Genomic DNA, 21,043 nt, shown 5'->3' on the forward strand with positions numbered 1-21,043 from the left:
GACTGGAAGGCCCCCTATTCCAGCTGCTTTCTGTTCAGCAAGGGGATGCCTTTGGGAAGCGCAAGGCAGGCATGGGAGTGACAGCCCCCCCTAGTGTTTGTTCCCAACATTTGATAATCAAACATCTATTGCCAAGTGGAGGATCTGTTTAGTTATCAAGTGGTCATTGAAAAGTTACTTTAAATCTGTGGGGGATATGCACCATCCATGCATCCATCCATATGCCCATCCAGGAGGCCACCTGGAGCAGGTTGCATCAGTGGCAGGAAGTGGGGGCTGGAGGATTCAAGGTGCCTATTGCTCCAAGTCTGTTCCCACCACCTCTGCCACTACCTCTCTCCAACGCTCTGCCAATGCAAATCTCAATGCAAATCTTAGTGATCTGCTTCCCACTTGCTGAAGCGAGAAATGGAGAATTTCCCTCCTTACCATGTTTCCTTGCATGCTGTGGTCAAACCTGGAAGTGCACAAAGCTTATACAAAATTCCCATTTCTCCTTAGTCACCTTTCCTCTCAAACTATAGAGCCTCAAATGCCATCCCTTTCCTCATTAGGAAGATACTCCAGCCCTGTGGTGTTACTAGGGTTTGTGTCACCTGCTGTGGAAGGCCAGCGTGTCACCCCCATGATGGACCTCCCCACATGCAGTGGGTGAGGCAGTGACCTGGGTGGTAGGTTTAGTGATGCACCATCGCCCTCATCCACTGGTTTTTGGGCTATAACTTTTGATAGAATAGAGATATTTCAGTGCAGTTTGATTCATTGCATTCTGCATGAAATTCCGCATCAAATGATATATAACACGGTGGTATTATTCAAAAATACCAAGATTTTAAAAATTTTGGCCAGTAGTGGTGTCACCCCCCTGTGTGCATCATCCGGTATGGCCCGCACCCCCTCCGTCCTCTAATGACGCGACTGCCCCAGCCTTTAATCATTTTGATTGTTCCCTTTCCCATCTTTCCCATCTCTAAAATGTCTGCACATGCCCGATCTCGTCTGATCTCGGAAGCTAAGCAGGGTCAGACCTGGTTAGTACTTGGATGGGAGACCACATGGGAATACTGGGTGCTGTAGGCTTATACCATAGTCTTTCAAGACTGAAGGTTGCCAACCATTTTTGAGAACATCTTATTTCAGTGGTTCTCACACATTTAGCACCAGGACCCGCTCTTTAGAATGAGAAAATGTTGGGACCCACCAGAAGTGATGTCATGACTGGAAGTGACATCATCAAGCAGGAAAATTTTTAACAATCCTGGGCTGCAATCCTACCCACACCCAGGATTAAGTCCCATTGATTATCATTGTTAAAAGAATCTACTGTACAAAGTAGCTTGTTAAAAGTACAGCTCTGTAACGTTTCCCCAAATGCAGTCACACACCATGGTAGCATAAAGTCTAATATGTTAAAAACAAAATATTGAAATGAATGGGGACCCACCAGAAATTGGCTCGCGACCCACCTAGTGGGTCCCGACCCACAATTAGAGAAACACTGTCTTATATGATTCAGATGGCTACCAGATTACAGAAAATCAAAATGTGGCTGCACCATAAATTTGTTCAAGGGGATTGTGTTACCTGTAGTTTTATTTTCTGTTTATCTACAAATAATTTCTGACATTGACTCTGCTTTTTTTTTTTTCTTCAAAGCTGCCACGCATCCAAGTGGATGTTTTCAGCTATCCTCCTTGCCCCCAAGTTCTCTTTCTTGGTTTGTATCAACAGTTCAGATCCCATCGGTGTATATTTGAAAAGAGGGTTTGTTTGTTTTTACCCCAATATGCATCACCTCACACTTATTGACACTGTACCTCTTTCAGTGTTGTCACTAGGGTTTGCCTCACCCAGTGTGGGAGGCCAGCACATTACCCCTATGATGGACCTCTTCCCATGCAGTGGGACAATACCGTGCTCAATGGGCATGGTGATGTACCTCTGCCCCGCCCCTGCTGGATTTTTGGCTATAACTTTTGATAGAATAGAGATATTTCAACACGGCTTGTTTCATTGCTTTCTGTATGAAATTCCGCATCAAATGATATATAACATGATGATATTCAGAAACATTTAAAAAATTTTGACCAGCAGTGGTGTCCCTCCTCCCCCACCCCGGTGTGGCCTGCACCTCCTAGTGACGCCACTGACCTCTTGCCATTCTGTTGCCCACTCACCCAGTTTGAGGAGATCATTTTGGAGCTCTTTACAGTCTGAGTTTTCACCAGCCTGAATCAACCAGTGTTATCTGCAAATTTACCCACTTCAACGATCATCTCAGTCTCCAAATCATTTATGAACAAGCACCAGTCCTAATACAGATTCTTGTGTTTACAAGTCCAAAGGGATCCATCCTCTTGTCCATGACTACCTAATTTACTCAGTCAGAACCTTTGGTGAAAGACTGTCAAAATTCGAAGTATCTAACATCTACCAGACCATCCCTAGCCACATACTTGCTGACGCTCTCAAAGATCTCTAGAAGGTGAGACCGGACTTCCCCTTGCAGAAGCCATGCTGATTCTCCCTCAGTAAGGCTCGTTCTTCTCCATGCTTGATAATTTTATCTTTAATAATGCTTGCCATCAGTCCATCCAGAACAGATGCTAAGTTAAGTGGTCTGTAATTTCCCAGATCCCTTTTTCTTAAAAAAAAAAAAATCAGTGTTACACTAGCTAATAATATGTGAGAAAATGATATCCAACCTAAAAGTTCTTCGCAGGTACAGAAAAGGGTTAAGAGCCTCTGGTGAAAGGCCACAAGCCACAGGAGGAAGGAGGAGCTGGAGATGATCAACCTAGGCGGGCAAAGGGCTGTGAGGCTCTTCTGCTCTTAGGGGCCAGATTTCTTTCTTGCATCGTCTCCTAACGGGCATATTCCAAAAAGGGGGAGGGCTGCAGTTAGAGCCTAAAAAAGCAGGGTGGAGGGAATGTTTTAAGGCCACATCTTGCTTATAGGACAGTGTGCAGGAGACGGGTAGAAGAAAAGAATTGCCCCTCCCGCTTCTCACCGCCACCCTGTCCTTCATGCAGCAGAGAAGCTGATGGAGGAAGTTCCTTCCAGTCCTAGGTCTGCCCCAGAGGAGGCCCACATTCCAGGCCGTTCTCCGAGCCAGCGGAGGAATCCCGGGATGAGCGACCCTGCAGAAACCGGATGATCTTATCGATTGTGGCTTCTTGGTATTCATGGGACCACCTGCAAGGAGAACAAGGCAGCTGAGCGGAGGCTGTGGCAGGGATCTGGCCTGTGCTTTGTCAATGCAGCTTGTGGAGTATGGTGGGATTTGGCGCAGAAGAGGCCATGGGGAATACAAGTTCCCCGGGCTCCCAGGATTCCCTAAGTGTGCTGAGTAGTCCCATGGTTTTGTCAGGGGAGGGGCCTGACTCAATACTTTGCTCAGCCAAGAAGGGGAATGAGGAAATGCCCACACTACACAAAGACAGGGACACTGCCAGATGGGGTGTTTATTTGGGGATTGTTTGCTTAACCTTTACAGGAAGGGAGCAGGATTCACGTTCTGATGCCATTGATCTCTTGTCCTGCGCTTTCCCCATGCTTAAAAAATCATGCTTAAGTTTCTTTGATGGGAGGCCCCAGGCAGCCATGGACCTTGGGATTTTCTGCAGGTATTTTACCAGGGTTGCCAAATGTTCAGCCAGTCTCTGTAACTGTGCTTTTAACAGCTGCCTGACATGCAAAAAAATTAGCAGGTGCTAATGTTTAACTCTTTGCTGCTAAAGGCACAGTGGCAGGCCAGGTTGGGGCAGGGAGGGAGAAATGGGACTCTGTTGAGATGACATGGCCTCTTTCTTTGGGGAAAGAATGGGTGTCAATTGGGTTCAAATCTATCCACCACCATCTCTTGCCCAATAAGGTTTCTCCTGAGAGAATCTGTGCTCACTCACTTGATGCCATTGAATTTCAGGACTGCTCTCATGTCCTCAGGGAGCTTCTCGGGGTTGGGCCATTCAAAATGGTCTGTTACTGGGATAATATTTTTCCCGCAGTTCATGGCTGTGGCAATTTCCTGTTAAAAGATAAACATTCATGGAATCTTCCCGACCCCTGTTCCTGACTGAACATCAGAAACTGCTACAAGTCAAGAGACAGACAGCAGTGAGTGCTATGGAAAAGATGCCTAATGAGAATTATGGCCACATTCCAACTTGGGAAAGGGTATTTCGCTGTGTCAGATTGGCTAGTGACCGTGAAGGGACAACTAAAGGGAATTAACAATGCTTCAGAATCAATACATAAATAAATAGTGAGAAGGTGCCCATCTCATTGCAAGTAGGATCTTTTGTAAAACTATACCAGTGATTCCCAAAGTGGTGGGTCATGACCCACCAACCTGGAAAGCACTAGCCAATGCCCCTTTAAGGGGCAGGAGCGGGGAAGGCAGCAACGTGATCCCCAGGATTGTGCTGCTGCTGGGGACAGGAGGGGGGGTTTTCTACTTATCTGAAATCTGCACTTTAGTCCGGGGGGGGTCTGCACCGCACTGCAGGGAGCCCAGTGCAGGGCTCCTCGTGCTTGCAAAAGTGTAAAAAAAGGGGAGCACTTCTGGTTTTTGCACTTTTTTCCTCTTCTTTTTTACACTTCTGCAGGCATGGACAACTGTTACCCTGCACATGCCCAATCTCCTCTGATCTCGGAAGCTAAGCAGGGTCAGGCCTGGTTAGTACTTGGATGGGAGACTGCCTGGGAATACCGGGTGCTGTAGGCTTATACCATAGTCTTTCGAGACTGAAGGTTGCCAACCAGTGTGCAGGCATGGAGAGCCCTGCACACATGGAGAGGGCTCCCCACGCTCCCCAGACCACCCAGGACTGGCTACAGGTAGCACTGGCTACAGGTAAGTAGAAAACCCCCCTCCTGTTCCCGGCAGCAGTGCAATCCTGGGGTTTGTGTCACTGCCTTCTCCCAGCCCCAGCAAAAACTTAGTGCTTCCTACACTTCCGTGAAGAAGTCTGGGAACCATTGAACCAGAGCCATGCCCAGAATGGTGTGTTATCAACAACAGTATTTGCAGAGTGTTTTTGAGTGTTCAAAGTATTTATTACAATCCTTACAAAAACCCTGCATATTATTATCTCCATATTGTAGATGGGGGGGGGGGGGTCCTGAGGCTGAAAGATTGTTGTTTGCCTAATGGCAAAACTGCACATGAGGTTGAATGTATTACTGCCCTTTCAGGAGCTTGAGCTTACTTACCAGTCACTGCCCCTTCCTGCAGTGCATTTACTGCTTCTGGGGGCTGTCCCACCTGGCATGGACGGTTTTCCCTCACCTTGTGTACCCAGTCTTGGCGCTCCGTGTCTCCCATGCACTTATCCAGGGCACTGTGGGACAGGACCAGCACAAAGTTGCGGGCGCTCATCACGCTCTGGATCAACTTGTCCTCGAACTTCCCAGCCTCCAGCTTCTCCACATCAAGGAAGACACTGAAGCCATGCAGCTGGAGGTGGACTTTCAAGAGGCTGATGAAGGGAGAGAAGGTATTGAGAAGGTTAGAAACCATCCCACTGTCTCAGTCCAAAAGTCCCATTTAACCCAGCACTATCTTCAGCAAAGTTCTGCCAGAGCATAAAGCATTCCCTGTGGTTTGCCTTGCCCTCAGTATCTTGCTTTTAAAGATAAACTGCCCCTGATTATGGAGGTACCTCTTATCGCTGGTTGTCAATAGCTCCTAGTAGACCCTATTTTGTATGAATTTGTTCCTGTTTCAGGACACTCCTTGCAGCTAATGGTCTGTCCTTGGATTGAGCTGATTGTTTTTATTGATTAGTATTTAAAGCTGGTATAAGCACAGTGGCTAAGATTGGGAGCTATGATCCCAGTAGTCTCTGCTTCACTCTCACTTCTACCATTAACTCACTAGGTTGGTTGGCAACCTTCAGTCTCGAAAGACTATGGTATAAGCCTACAGCACCCGGTATTCCCAGGCGGTCTCCCATCCAAGTACTAACCAGGCCTGACCCTGCTTAGCTTCCAAGATCAGATGAGATTGGGCATGTGCAGGGTAACAGTTGCTGTTTCTTGCAAACTACCATTCTCTTGAACTTAGATTCCTCTTCTGGCCCACCTTATATGGTTGTTTTAAGGATTCTCAAAATAATGCATTGTTTGCAGTATGTATGATTTTTTATTCTAAGGGCCCAATCCTTATTCAACTTTCCAGCGCCAATGCAGCTGCAATGCAGCCCCAAGGTGAAGGAACAATTGTTCTCTAACCTTGAGGAGGCCTCCATGACTGCCCCCCACCACCACAGGACGCAGTGCACATCCCCACTGGCACAGCTGCATCAGTACTGGAAAGTTGGATAGGACTGGGCACCATGACTACACAAGTTTCCTGTGTGTAAATAGCCTAATAAACAACCATAGCAACTACAATAGGCAGTTGCAGTGAGTTCCACAGAGTAATTGAGCAAGTACAGGCATATGTCTCAATAAGGCCAGAACTAGTCACAAGTTGTGCCAGCTTTACCATGAAGCGACTGTTTGGGGCAGCATGTTCTGGGGGGGGGGGTGTCCTGATATTTCTGCGTTTAGTCTCTCTTTCTCTGTCTGTATGCCATTTACAAATTAAAGAGCTTGACTTTATATACAACTGCAGCAACGCCAAAAATCAATGTTGCCTCTAGTCACAGCATCTGCAGGCACACACACACCCCTTCCTGCTTCCTACCTAGCTAGCTGGGATCCGGTGCTCCTTCGATAGCTGATAAAAACATCTGTCCCCTCGGAGGTGGATTTGCCACTGCTACACGGCAAGGGAGAGTGGAGCATCTCTAGGGAGGAGATGGAAAAGCAGAGTGAGTGGCTGGGGCCAACTGAAAAGAGAGCAACCAAAATGATTACTGGGCTGGGGCACCTTCCCTATGAGGAAAGGCTACAGCGTATGGGCTTCTTCAGTCTAGAAAAGAGGCGCCTGACGGTGGACATGATTGAGACATACAAAATCATGCAGGGGATGGACAGAGTGGATAGAGAAATGCTCTTTTCCCTCTCGCATAACACCAGAACCAGGGGACATCTACAAGAGTTGGGAGAGTTAGGACAGACAGAAGAAAATATTTCTTTACCCAGCGTGTAATTAGTTTGTGGAACTCTTTGCCACAAGACATAGTGATGGCATCTTGCCTGGATGCCTTTAAGAGGGGACTGGACAAATTTCTGGAGGTAAAGTTTATTACGGGTTACAAGTCATAGTAGGTATGTGCAAGCTCTTGGTTTTAGAGGGAGATTGCATGAGGTTAAATGCATTACTGCCCTTTCAGGAGCTTGAGCTTACTTACCAGTCACTGCCCCTTCCTGCAGTGCACTTACTGCTTCTGGGGGCTGTCCCACCTGGCATGGATGGTTTTCCCTCACCTTGTGTACCCAGTCTTGGCGCTCCGTGTCTCCCATGCACTTATCCAGGGCACTGTGGGACAGGACCAGCACAAAGTTGCGGGCGCTCATCACGCTCTGGATCAACTTGTCCTCGAACTTCCCAGCCTTCCCAGAGGGATGCAGATTGTGTCTGTTTGCTCCCTGGGGCATTTGGTGGGCCACTGTGAGATACAGGAATTTGGACTAGATGGGCCTATGGCCTGATCCAGCAGGGCTCTTCTTATGTTCTTAACTGACCCTTCCAAATATTTAAAACTGTTTTCAAGTATTGGAAAGGTTCACAAGGAAGAAAGCAGGGAAAGCCATCAATTAAGAACATCAGAAAAGTCCGACCTAATCCAGCATCCTTTCCTACAATCACCTGCCTCCAGGAAGGAGGAGATCCAGGTGTAACCCTCTCCTGCAAGTGCTTTGCTGCAGCTAGTGTTCAGGTAGCTCATAGTCATGATTATTAACCATTGCTAGATCTGCCCTCCATCAGTTGGTCTGGTTGGCAACCTTCAGTCTCGAAAGACTATGGTATAAGCCTACAGCACCCAGTATTCCCAGGCGGTCTCCCATCTAAGTACTAACCAGGCCTGACCCTGCTTACCTTCCAAGATCAGACAAGATCAGGCACATACAGGGTAACAGTTGGTCTGACATCTGAGCTAGTGGTCTTCACCGCATCTTTTGGCAACAAATGTCATGGTTTAATTATGCACTGTGTGAAGAAGGACTTAAATCTCCAAATCAGTTTATTGAATGACCCCCTTGTTATCCCTCCTGTTGTGAGGAAGGAAGAAAAAGACACCTCTCCCTCCGTTTCTAATTTTGCAAGCCTCCATCATGCCCCCCACCACCTCTTTTCTAAACCTGGGCAAGCAGAGGTGGCAAGTGGGGGTGGCATGGGGGTGCAAGGTAATCCCCTAGCCAGTTTGCCACCTTCACCAGCTCGCCATTTGAAGCAACCACAGCATCATGGGTGGGAGCCCCTGGCTGGGGCTGCTGTGGGTCTTGGGACAAATGCTTGGTTGAAATGGTCCTCAGAGAACCAGACATTGAGGCCCGCCCACCTCTACTTACCTCGTGCTGCAGAGAGGATGCGGACCCGGTGGAAACCCACCTCCACCTGGCAGTCTTCCTGCAGCTGCTGTTCGGTGACTCGGTGCAGGAAGTTTCGGTCTATGCCACAGGTCACCAGGTTGTAGGTGTACTGGCGGAACTTGGGGTCTACATTGCCCAGCCAGTCGGCCAGGTTGCTGCGATCACAAGTGGAATAGTTGGCGTAGGTCTTCAGTTCAGTCAGCTCCCGGAAAAACCTGGGGAGGCGGAAAGCAAGCTCAGGAGAGGGGGAGCAATGCTATGAGGGATGGAAGCTAATATGGAGAAGAGATAGGCCTAAGGTGCTTGAAGGAGGGGAGAGAGTGATGATCGGGGATAAGGCTGCAGGACCAGGGACTGCTTGGGGCAGTGAGTGTTGTGGACTACAAGCCAGCTCTGTCCCTGGATTGGAGCAGCTCCCCTTTCCTCCCAGTTTCAAACCGAAAGCAACCTCAGGAGTTGCCAACTCCTTTACTGGTCCTTGCTCCTGTGCATTTAACAGAGCTTGATATGCAGATGTTAGCAGGTGATGCTATCTACATGCAGTGAAAAAAAATTCACCCATTCTCTATTCATCAAGCTGTTGTTAAAGACACAAGAGCACGACAAGCTGCTTTTTTCTGGTCAGTTGGCAACCTGGATGATAAATGGCATCGAAACAGACGTTTGGACAAATTTTGAACCCTGACACATTTGAGTTGCATGTTTTAAATTCAAGTGTGGTATTTAAGGTGGCACTGTCGAGTGCCATCATTTCAAATGCAGTCCTTTAACGCATTCTCTTTTTCATCCTGGAGAACTAAAATCCCCCCAGACCTGGGAACATGATAAAAAACAAAGAAGTGAACAATGCAAGCTGAGTTAAGATAATATTTGCAAATGGATTTGAGTTAGAAGACCTTGCTGAAGATTGATCTCCCCTCCCGTCACACCCCTTGCCTTGGTTTCAACTCCTCCTCCTCCTGTTGAGCTGGTTCCCTACCGTTTGCGGGTGATGCTGGAGGTCATGTGAAGGTCCACCTGCAACTCCTCCTCTGTCAACCTCAACAGTAGGTCGCCATCCACCTGGCGATCCTGCCAACGAAAGAGTTATGGGAGCAGCTTCAAATTCCAAACCAAGAGCAAGAGCTGTGTGTGTGCGCGTGTGTGCACGTGCATGTGTGTGTGCGTGCGTGCACGTGCACGCACGCGTGAGAGAGAGAGAGAGAGAGAGAGAGAGAGAGCAGGCACAAGTGGGATAGCCAGACACCTGCTGTAGCCATAGTCACCCAAACAGTGCGGACACAGAGGAACTCTGGTTGTTGGGATCCTAGGGAGAGTGATGGTAGCTGAAGAAATTTGATAGCAACCAGATTTTCAGTTATACATCCCAAGGGCATCCTGCTCTGGGCATGTTACCAGGTGGCTGAGGAGAGAGGTTGAAATGTCCAAAACATAGAGAGGATTGCTTTGAGTACAGGATTGCCAGAAGGGAGATGTGTGAGGATGGAGTTGCAAGAGCAAGTGGGTTTGTGGGGCCTTCAACCAAGGCCAGACCCAGAATGCCAAATACCACCACAGCCTTTACCTAGTCATGTGCCAGTAGCTAGTACTTGTTCTGCTCTCTTGGATTAAAAAAAGGAAGGGGGAATAGAGTGGAAGAGAAAGTGTGAAAGGGAGAAGAGTGGTTGGCTAGAGTGTCTCCTCTCCCCCACACTTCCTCTTTGACTCCATTCACCTCTTCCTTTTCAAATTCAGGGAGTGAGTAGAAGACTGACGGCCTGGCATGCTGCTGAGTGGCGGTAGCAAGACAGCAACAGGAAATGGGTAGGCAAGCACTTTTGGCAGCCTCATTGATATGCCGGACTTGCCTTCCAGGAGATGGATTCTCCCTTTTTCCCATTGTATAACTGTGGGGACTTTGTGTGATTTGCCCTGAGACCTAAGGATAGGGTGGGCTATATGTTACAATGCGCTTGGGCCACTTGAATCAAAATCTTAATGGGTTAGCCAGGGAGGATGGGGATAGCAATGGCCTCCTTCCCTTAATTCCCCCCCCATATCATGTTCCTCATGTGGCAGGGAGGGGGCTGTGTTTCCCATACAACTACTTTCCTTCCTGTAGCCCTCTTCTTGGCTCCATGAAAGTAAGGGGCTGCAATCAGGAAATCCAGTAGAGGCATTCCTGCCCTATCCCACTCTAGAGCTTGTTGTCCAAGAGTCTGGGATAACAGAGGATAATTGTATCCCCCCCCCCCCCCACAATACCTTGGTGTCTAGTTGGATTTCCTACAGCAAGCAAGAGGTCAGACCAGATGGTCTACAAGGTCCCCTCTAATACTTTGATTCTGTGAGTCTTGAATTCTGCTGCCCCAGGTAAGTGCCTGGACTCCCTATTCCCTGTTGGTCACTCCCATTCCCCTTCGGACCGAGCGCCAGCAAACCGTACCAAGAAGTGTGGGCAATACTTTGCAAAGCCGATCTGCTGGAGCCAATTCTGCACCTCCAGGGGCTTCCAGCTGGGCACAGTGGGCAACAGGCGCCGGGGGACCTCCTCGTTCATGATGCGCAGGGCCTTCTTGGCAAGCGTGGAGGTTGTGACATTGGATGAATAGCAAACGATTCTCTTGAGACTCTGGATGGCTCCAATCTCTGTGAAAATCTGGGAATAATGAGAGAGGGGCAGATGGCAGCTCCTGTTTCTAATGCCCCTGCCTGCCCAATCCTACCCCTGCCATGCAGCCTGGCCATGGGGTGCATGCTATGGTCAGGGAGGGGTCATCAGAAGGCCTTATCAAGGTAAGGGAAAATATTTTCCCTTACCTCTGTGCAGGTCCCCAATTGCCTATGGGTCTCCTCAGATCTATGCCAGTTATATATCTGTATAGCTGGCATAAGTCCAAGAAGAGAAAAATCTGCCCCCAAACTCCCCTTCCCTCCTCCTCCCTGCCCATGACAGTTGAATTCCAAGCTCACTGCTGAAAATTTTGCTACAGCCCAGTAAAACTGAGATCAAATTATCCATTCAAATATAAAACACTGTGTTCTAAAACTAGTCTAAACCAAGCCCTTACCAGCCTTACTGGGCAGCCTAGAAGGATTTCAGAAAGGGTAAGTTAACTTCCTAAAGGTGAGGTCCATCAACATCTATTGGTCATGATAGATAAATGGAAACTTCATGTTCTGAGATAGTACAAGCCTATAAAAAAACCTCTTTTTAAGTTGCCAATGATATTTGAACACATTCAGGATATTTTTGGGGTGCTGAATCCAAAAGTGGGACCGGTTTTGCCATATCGGCTTTAGTTTTGGGGGTACTGCATAGTCATACTGCATGGCCAAATATGCCGATTCAAGCAGCTTCCTCGTGAGGAAGCTGATGCCATGGCTTCCTCATGAGGAAGCTGCGTGAATTGGGATATAAGGCGGCTATGCCATACCCCCAAAACTAGAGCCAATTGGACAAAAACAATGCAATTTTTGGATTCAGCGCCCTAAATATACCCAAGAATAGACCTAACTTTTAAGATAGGAAAATGTGTGTAGGCCTGAATACCAGCTGCCAAGGACAAGCCAGAGGGGAGAGCTGTTGGTTTCATGCCCTGCTTGTGGAGTTCCAGGAAGCATCTGGCTGGCTAATGTTGGAAGCAGGATACTGGGCTAGATGGACCAACTTTGGTCTGATCCAGCAAGGTGATGCTCACGGTGTTGTATACGTTGGTCTAATTCTTTCAAGACCCCCTTGGTGTCATCCAAACCACAGCCTTACCTTTGTCTTTTTCTGCTTGGCTTTGATGGTTGCCTCGACACACAGGTAGAAGGCAGCCATGCACTGAGCCTCCAAGCGTGAGCTGTCTAGCAGGGGCACCAGGCGCTGGAGGTCTTCAGCTGTCCGTCCCTGTCTGTTGTCACTGCTTCCTAGCAAGGTGCAGGCAAACTGCCCAGGATTGAGAGTGGCAATGAAGGGCTCCACCAAGGCCAGCGTTCCTGAGCGCTCCACCTCCTTCTCAATCACCTTGTTGGTGGCCAGCACTGCGATGGCGAGGCAGGCATGGAACCGGATGAACTCGTCATCTTTGGAGAAGGCCAGAGGGAAGAGCCATTCCGCCGCCTTCTTCTCCACCATGAGCCGCTGGTTGGCCTGCCCACCATACATGGCACAGTTGGCGAGGGCTGTGGCACAGTGCCGCAGCACCACCGGGTCATTCCAGCGGCACCAGTAGAGGATGGTGTCAAGCCCTCCGTCGGAGATCAGCTGGAAGCAGGTCTCCTCTGAGTGCTTGAACATGTGCTCCAGGATACCAGAGGTGCTCTGGGCCAATGTGGGGCTGTCTCGTTCCTTGGACAGATTCAGAATCACACCCAGGCCAATCCGTGCAACCCGGTCCCTGGCAACATAGAGCAAAAGGCAGAGTCAGAAGAATCAGGACTGGCAAGTTTGTGGAGGGGAGGGGGAAGAGCTTAAGTTTATTTTATTTCCACACAAGCCAAAACAGAAATTTAAAATACGGCAGAAAAAACATCAGCATCACCTTGCTGGATCAGACCAAAGTTTGGTCCATGTATCCTGTTTCCAACAGTAGCCAACCAGATGCCTCTTGGAACCCCACAAGCAGGGCATGAAATCAACAACTGGAAACCCATATGTTGGAAAATTACTTTCTGTGGACAAGAAGCGAATAAGGAGCTTCCATTCCACTCATCCTGATCTGCATCCAGGCACAGAGGCCTTTTCAGCAGTTGTTCTATATTTAGCAGAGGAGAAAAAGTTGCTTGCTTGTCATTGAGGAGTGTGACTTGAGGATCTGCTCACACCAAAAGGCACTGAGAGCCACTATGATCTTCCTGTTTCTTGGTGAATGTCAGTCACCTATAGTCTGTGAACGTTCTGGCCCATCCAGACTCTGGCACAAGCCATGCAATAACCAAGAACAGCTTATCTGTACGCCACCCATCCCTGCCTGCCTTCTTGCCTGGCAAGGGTGTGTGAACTATTCAAAACTGTTGTGATGAAATTGTTGCCATATTCATCACAACTCCCAGTCCTGGCTGGAACAGTGTAAATGCTACAGAAAGCAATGGGAGAGGTCTAGGGGAGGGGTCACCACATCTTGGGGGGATCCATGCTTCCAGGGGTCTGTGTAGACCACTGTTAATGAGGCTGACAGAAGGGCACCCTCTCAGGCAGAAGATTGGCAGGGGGCACCCTCTTCTGTTCACCACTCATGTCTACTGCTCCTCCTTTTCTTCCCACTCCATGGCTAAGGGCACAATCTTAACCAGGTCTACTCAGAAGTAAGTTCTGTTTTGTTCAATGGGGCTTACTCTCAGGAAAGTGTGGTTAGGACTGCAGCCTTAGAAGAGGAAGAGTGGGATAAGAACATAAGAACATAAGAACAGCCCCACTGGATCAGGCCATAGGCCCATCTAGTCCAGCTTCCTGTATCTCACAGCGGCCCACCAAATGGATGGAGCAGAAAAGGAAGTGTGGAGGAGAGGAGAGTGGAGGGCTAGAATGGGAGAGGTACGCTCTAGCTAGCCCATCACTGTCCTCTCTTCTGCACTGCCACTTCAGTGTGTCCCTTTTTCCTTTTTCTAATCCAGGGAATAAAAGGAGCTCACCAGGTAAGGGGGGCAGAGTTTGGCATGTTAACACAAGAGCATGTAACAGAAGAACATGCTGGATCAGGTCAAAGGCCCATCAGCTTCCTGTATCTCACAGTGGCCCACCAGATGCCTTTGGGAGCACACAAGAGACCTGCATCCTGTTGCCACTCCTTTGCACCTGGCCTTTGGAGGTAGCCTATTTCTAAAACCTCACACATAGACACAACTTGGGCCAGACCTGCAAAAGAGCCTGGCAATTCCTGACCAGGTTCATTTGCCAGCCTGCATTGTATGCCCGATTTTGATGGGCACAGCCACATGCTCTGACACGACTTGTAATGTCACCTCTGCTGCTGGGGACTGATGAAGGACATGCATTCTGCACATGCTCAGAGGCACTCTCAAGGTAACATAAAGTCCCTGGCTCTTGTGGGCTCATCTCCCATCACTCTTCATCAGTGCTTGAGTCACAGCCCAGCAGTGGTCTATTCTGAGCAGGTGGGACAAGCATACATTGGGGAGGGGCAGGGGAGACAGGTACCTTGCTGTGCATGTTTATCATGTGACTGGCACATAATGCGGATAGCAAACAAGAGAAACCATCAGCTGGGCTAGGGCTACAGCAGGGAGCAGGTTTCGCAGGCCCTGGAGACACAAGGCGGTTGCATTGCAGCCTGAAGACCTTGTGTCCTGCTAGAGGGAGAGATTCAGTCCAATTTGCTTTTCCAGGAAGTGGGTGAGACAAGCCTTTTCCAGAAACTGCTCTGTTCTGCCGGTGGGTGACTAATATTGACGTTGGACAAAATTTGGCAGCAAAGTGGCTACAAGTATATCTGGCAGTTGGACCAGGACTGCGGAGAGATCTGGGCGGGAATCCTCCAGGAGCCGTGAAGCTCTCTGGGGCGAGGCTCTCAGCCTAACCTACCCCTTTGTTGTGAGGGCAAAAGGGATGGTGGGGAGGAGGGCACATAGCTGCTTTGAGAACCCCTGATGAAGGACAGGTATAAATGTGGGAGGGGGGCTCAAGCTTTCCCATGACACATACTCCAGCATGCATATCATCATCATCATCATCATCATCATCATCATCATCATCACCATCACCTGCACTTCTAAAAGACAATCTTGGGAGCAGAACCTCTTCGCTTCCAGCATTGCCCCCTCTCTGGTCGCTTTACAAGATGTGGCAGGAGAGGAAAGATAACAGCCCTTTTCCCAAGAGCTCTTAGGAAAAGGACTGGTGCTACCACAGCATAGTTGGCAGGGCAGGTAAGCCCCCCCCCCATCCTCTTCTTCTTGCATGCTCTGCAAGTGTGAGGGGATTTGATAGTGCACAGGTGGATTGGCTGGGCAGGCTGCAAGCTGGGGACACGGGTTGCTGGACACCCCCCTGCCAGCGTGCCACTTCCCCAACCCCCAGCTCAAAGCAGCTCTTTCGGTTGGCCTCATGAATGGGCCGTCCCTGTATGAAAGTAATAAAGAGATCCTTCCTGCAGCTGTATCCAGAGTCCAAGCTTTGCCTTGCTCATGCCGCCTTGCATGATCTAGACCAGGGGTGCCCAAACCCCGGCCCTGGGGCCACTTGCGGCCCTCGAGGCCTCTCAATGCGGCCCTCGGGAAGCCCCCAGTCTCCAATGAGCCTCTGACCCTCCGGAGATTTGTTGGAGCCCACACTGGCCTGATGCAACTGCTCTCAGCATGAGGGAGTCCAAGGCTCCATAGTAGAGAGGGCTGGTCTGTCCATGAGACAGATGGAGGTGATTGATTGACAGGGGGTGCACATTTCCATCTGCCTACCCACATTTTTGTCCAAGTGGTGCTCCCTAAGAGGAGGTGTGACAGTGTGATTTCGCTTGGCGGGAGCATTTGGGGAGCGTGTCTCACTCCTTGCTGTTCTTCCAGCAGGATCACATTGCCAGGGCTCATTTTCCTCTGGAGGTGTTGCATCTCGGCCTGCCGACAAGCCAGTGGTCCCCAAGGGTGGTGACAAGGAACCGATGTGCAGAAACAGCTGCACAGCCTGTTCTTGGCGCATGGAACAGGACAAGCCGGTTCCCTCCCTTGCTTCTGATGACCCCACCGTGCAGGGAGGGAGTGTCGTGTAGTATTCTTAAGAGAGGCACTTAAGCCAAAGAGTCACCTCCTGGTGTCAGGAAGGAAACTGGTGCCTGGGCTGAGGTTTTCCGCCTAATGCATTTTCCCAATTAACCTCCCATGTAGGCTCTTAGAAGTTCACCTGGCAATGGGAGGGGCTGCTGCACAATACCAGCCGGAGGTGAAGCCAAGACAGGCGGCTGAACCAACAATCTGATTTCAGAAGCCATTGCTGTGAATTCATCTTGCTGCTCACCCTGCTTCTTCTGGCATTTACAGAGGGGATTCTGCCTTCATCCAGCTGGGCCTTCCCAGCTGCTGCCTCTTTTACCTGCTCCATACCATTGAATGAGGACTTTTACTCCAATCTCTGGGATGGAGCAAGCAAACAGAGGCTGCAGTCAGAAACCCCTAGTGAGTGGAACAGACACCATTGTTCCCATATAGCCACCTGGGTGTCTCACAAGTCTGAGGACGGGGAACACATGGTGATCCTTAGATGATCACCATGATCATCTCCTTAGAACTGGGGTAGCCAAAGTCTGCATTCTCACACAGTTTAAGAAACTGAGATCTGGAAGCCAGAACTGTCTATTTTATGTGGCTGACTGTCATTATGCATGGGATGGGCCAGTGGCGTAGCTAAAGGGGTGCAGGGGGTATCAATGGCACGACCAACAAGCTTTAGGGTGGCAACAAGCTGAGCTTGACACCACTGGCCAAAATTGTGAAGACCTTGGTATGTATAAATAATACCATCATGTTATATATCGTTGGAAAGGTAATTTAATGCAGAATGCAATGAAAGAATTTACACTGGAATATCTGTACTCTATCAAGAGTTATGGCCAATTAACCAGAAAATGAAAACACAACTGCCTTAGGGAGCAAAAAGTGGATTTTCTTAACTCAAACTATGAGACTGATTGTTCTGAGAGCCAATGAGATGTTATTATGATAAAGCATGGAACCAATAAGGTGTTAATATGAATCAGTTCTCGTTACCTTGTATCATAGTACAGTTACCCCTGCTAAATGGGGAAAGAGACACTTTTTCAAGCAATTTTTCCCAGTAGATGTTGCTTGGTTGCCCCCTTTCTTTAACTGGCCAGTGCTTCTGGGACAGGGAACCATGTACTCAGTTCTTTTACTATAGAACCAACTTTGAAAACTTCTTTGTTGAAAAGCAGTGTATAAATATACAGTATATAAATATTCCAAATTTATCTTAAGACAACACTGATTGTTCTTCTGAAATCCAGAACTGAAGAATGCAGGAGAAATGGGGAACCCTCTTGCCTGTCTCCCTTTGTGGAGTGCTGGAGAGAAGAGGCTGAATCTATGCTACCTGTTGCACCTCTGCCTGAGTCACTGCTCTGGTCTATACAATCAACATCTGCTGGAGTACAGAAACTGCTTAGAGGTCTACTAACTGGGGTATAATCTGGCGGGGGGGGGGCAGAGCTCTGGAACATCTCCAGCAGCAGGAGTGTTGATTTCATTAGCAGCATATACTTCCTTTGAAACTTTTTTTCAAAGGACATTAGCCAAAAAGAAGTATCAGGTTCAGCAGAAGGCCAACTGAGAAATTTGTCTAGGGGCCAATGTTTTATCTGGACCTCATCTTTTCTAAGCAATGTCTGAGAAACAACATATACCTCATGCAACATTAAGGCTGCAATCCTAACCCATACTTACCTGGGAGTAAGCGCCATTGAAGTCAGTGGGAGTAGACAGTTGTGGGAGTAGTAGTTGTGAGTAGACATGCCTAGGATTGCACTGCATGGCTACAGTTCTATACAATTTTACCTAAGTAAGTCCTGCTGAAAAAGTGGGACTTCTGAGTAAACTTGTACAGGTTGGGCATCTCTTATCTTAAGTGTTTGGGACCAGAAGTGTTTTGAATTTTGGATTTTTCCGGATTTTGTAGTACTTGCATATACATAATGAGAGATCTTGGGAATAGGGTCCCAAATCTAAACACAAAATTTTATGAAAATTGTGTTTCATATACCACTTGTACACATAGCCTGAAGGTAACTCTATACAATATTTTTAATAATTTTGTGCATGAAACACAGTTTGTGATTTTATTTCTTTAGGCAAAAAAGTTTTTACAAAATCATGTTTGTGCTAAAAGAAGTTCCATATTTTGGAATATTGCATATTTTGGAATCCAGATAAGGGGTACTCAGCCCGTAGAAGTTAGCACCCTAAGACTACAATCCTTTACATATTTACCCAAGAGTAAGTCCCGTGGAACTTAAGGGGGCTTATTTTTTTAGTAGACACACATAAGATTGTGCAGGAATATACCTTTTATCTGGGATATTTTACTCCATTTTTAAAATTGCATTGTTTTAAACTGTTAAATGAGCTAGCTGCTAGCTCTTTAAATGCATAGTATGTGTGGCGGGTGGGAAAGGCAATCTAATGAAGACATTTAAAGTTAATTTGTTTACATTACAGTGCAAGCTTATGCATGTCTACTCAGAAGTAAGTCCCACTGAGTTTAGGGGGGGCTTACTCCCAGGTAAGGGTGTAGGATTGTAGCCTTAGTGCAGCGTGGCTATGTCATGATGAGCCATCAGGGGTGTCATGATGAGCCTCTGCACTTCAGAATTTACCACTACACCATTGGATGTACCCAGGTTAATTCCTTGGTGGACACAAATACTTTCCAATACTACTAGCAAACCCATTTGAGGCATAAATATGAAATTGTCCTCAATTTGAATTCAGGAAAAAAGTGTGCCTTTCCTTCTGAAGTTTGGGAAATTCTGCCTTAGGCATTATATCAAAGTGGGAAATCTGGTTGGTTCGGCTTTTCTCTTTCCCCCCTACATGACATATTCCACTGGTCCAGATTTGCCCTCCAATGCTGCATTAAATGCTTTGCAGGTTCTTGTGCATCCAGTCACCTCAAATTCAGGTTGAGAGTGGGGGGGCACTCCCCCCACAGCAGGGTCATGTTGATTCTAGTCTCCCACTGTGGGAATATGTGGCCCTGAGGGAATGATGTCACACAGGCAGTTCTGATGACATTATCTGGGCTGCTGTTCAACTGTGCCCTATAATTCCCTCCCCCCTACTGTGGCAGCTGAAGGTACCTATCACTTGTGATAATGAAGATGATGACAAAATAGATCTCAAAGTGAAGTGTATAGAACAAAGGAATAAGAAGATGGCTATTGTCCCGGTTGAGATGGTAAGCCCCAAGGGTAGAGACCTGTCTTTTTGCTCAGTGTGAACTACCATGAATGTTATCAATAGCTCAGCAATAGTCTAAAGAGAAATACTTAATATACTCAATTAAGGGATAAAGTACCAAAAGAAGAAAGGAGAGCTGGAAGGCTGGGATTGCCAAGGGAGAGAATTTTGGACCTATATTTATATGCCTGCTCAACCCTACAGTCATTTACTGTAGCTTTGGTCAAGTGACTGATTTCATTAGGTTAGGTTGGGGTCAAAATGTAATGTGTAATATTCTCCTGAAGAAAATTGGTGGTGCACTAAAAGCAATCAGATTCATTCTTAGTGCCAACCCAAAAAAACACCATACCAGACAGCAAGTTTTGAATCCTGCACGGAACTATTTGGCTATGCTAGATGGTAAACATATGATGGGGGTGGGGAAGGGGACTGTTTTAGGAGCCCCAACAGCCTATAATGTGTAAGACCAAAAGGCAGCAATTTGGAGGTCTTTATTATGTATTCTCGGATCAGCCTCTGAAAAGTGCGAACTGGTTTCAAAACACACACAGAGCTGCCTAGACAAAGCAAACAAAGAATGGCTGGATTCCCCCTTCCCTAATTCTAGAAATATAAGGTCTGGAAGTTTACTCAGTCCAATCTTGGTGGCACTGTGCCATGCAAAACCCCTTGCCCCTTTCCTCCTCACCTGTTCTCTGCCACCAAGATCTGTTCCAGCAATTTGCCCGCCTGGCACTTGGTTTCGAGATCTGCTGACTGTAGCAAGGAGAGGAGCAGGTCCAGGCCTCCCTCAAGACGGATTCCATCACACAGCCCCTTGGCGACCTCCCTGCCCACTGTGGGCATCACCCAGGCTTCTTCCACCAGTGTCAGAATCTCAGCCATCCTACACTGGAGGTCTTGGGGGCCGACAGCCTGCTTGGTGGCAGAAATGGCCTGGTGCAGGTCGGGCAGGATCCTATTCAGGGCAGCCTGGATGTCCACGCTCATTCCAGGAGAGACCCCCTGGCATGTCTCAAGATCTTCTGCCCACCAGTCCTCCTGGCTTCCGTAGCCAGGCCCCGCTGCCAACATCTCAGAGTTGGCCATGGCTAAGCGGCACAGTTTGTAGGCGGAAACCAGGAGAGTAAGCACCATGTGGGGATTGGTGATGTGCAGGGGAAGGAGATGCTCTAGAGCTCCATCCTTGATCTGATGCACCAGGCAGACTTGGGAGCACACAATCAAGGGGGGCCAAAAAAAGGATAACCGAGGAGGAGGAGGGGTGAAGATGAGTGGGGAGGTATGAGTGAGAATAAGATGGAGAGGAAGGCATGCAAAGCTGGGGGACAGATATGGGTGAACAACTGAGGAAGGGCAAGAGATGCAAGGATGAATGAGAAAAGGCTGTTGGGTACCAACTGCAGTGCTCTCTTGGTGCCAAAATCAGAGTCTGCTGCTTCCTCTGCCGACTTGGGATGCGGAGATCTCTGGGCAGCGGTTTCCAAACCATCCTGTCTCCTCCCCTTCTCTCTTTGAGGTGATGTCACTCCTCCCAAGAGCCACTCCTGAAACCAGGATCTGTAGTCATGGCAACAGCATCCTCCTTTCTTTCTTGGTGAGACAAGGAGCAGTGGAGGCTGCCTGGTTGATTTTCTGCCCTAAGAGTTCATGCAGGCAAAGCAATTCA

General features: G+C 48.2%; 1 protein-coding gene and 1 pseudogene across 1 annotated transcript; both read right to left on the bottom strand.

Moving 5' to 3' along the window:
* Positions 1 to 3,065: 3,065 nt before the first annotated feature.
* On the bottom strand, positions 3,066 to 20,511 carry SARM1 (sterile alpha and TIR motif containing 1). Its single transcript, XM_066636242.1, has 9 exons — positions 20,063 to 20,511; positions 12,230 to 12,848; positions 10,910 to 11,122; positions 9,464 to 9,555; positions 8,464 to 8,699; positions 6,692 to 6,794; positions 5,291 to 5,480; positions 3,906 to 4,027; positions 3,066 to 3,195 (listed from the first exon to the last, which is right to left on the bottom strand). Exons 1-9 carry the CDS (start codon positions 20,509 to 20,511, stop codon positions 3,066 to 3,068), a joined length of 2,154 nt encoding a protein of 717 aa, XP_066492339.1.
* LOC136659499 (5S ribosomal RNA) lies at positions 5,921 to 6,040 on the bottom strand (annotated as a pseudogene).
* Positions 20,512 to 21,043: the final 532 nt, after the last annotated feature.

Source organism: Tiliqua scincoides, chromosome 8 (assembly GCF_035046505.1).
Source record: "Tiliqua scincoides isolate rTilSci1 chromosome 8, rTilSci1.hap2, whole genome shotgun sequence".
In the NCBI taxonomy this organism is placed as follows: Eukaryota; Metazoa; Chordata; class Lepidosauria; order Squamata; family Scincidae; genus Tiliqua; species Tiliqua scincoides.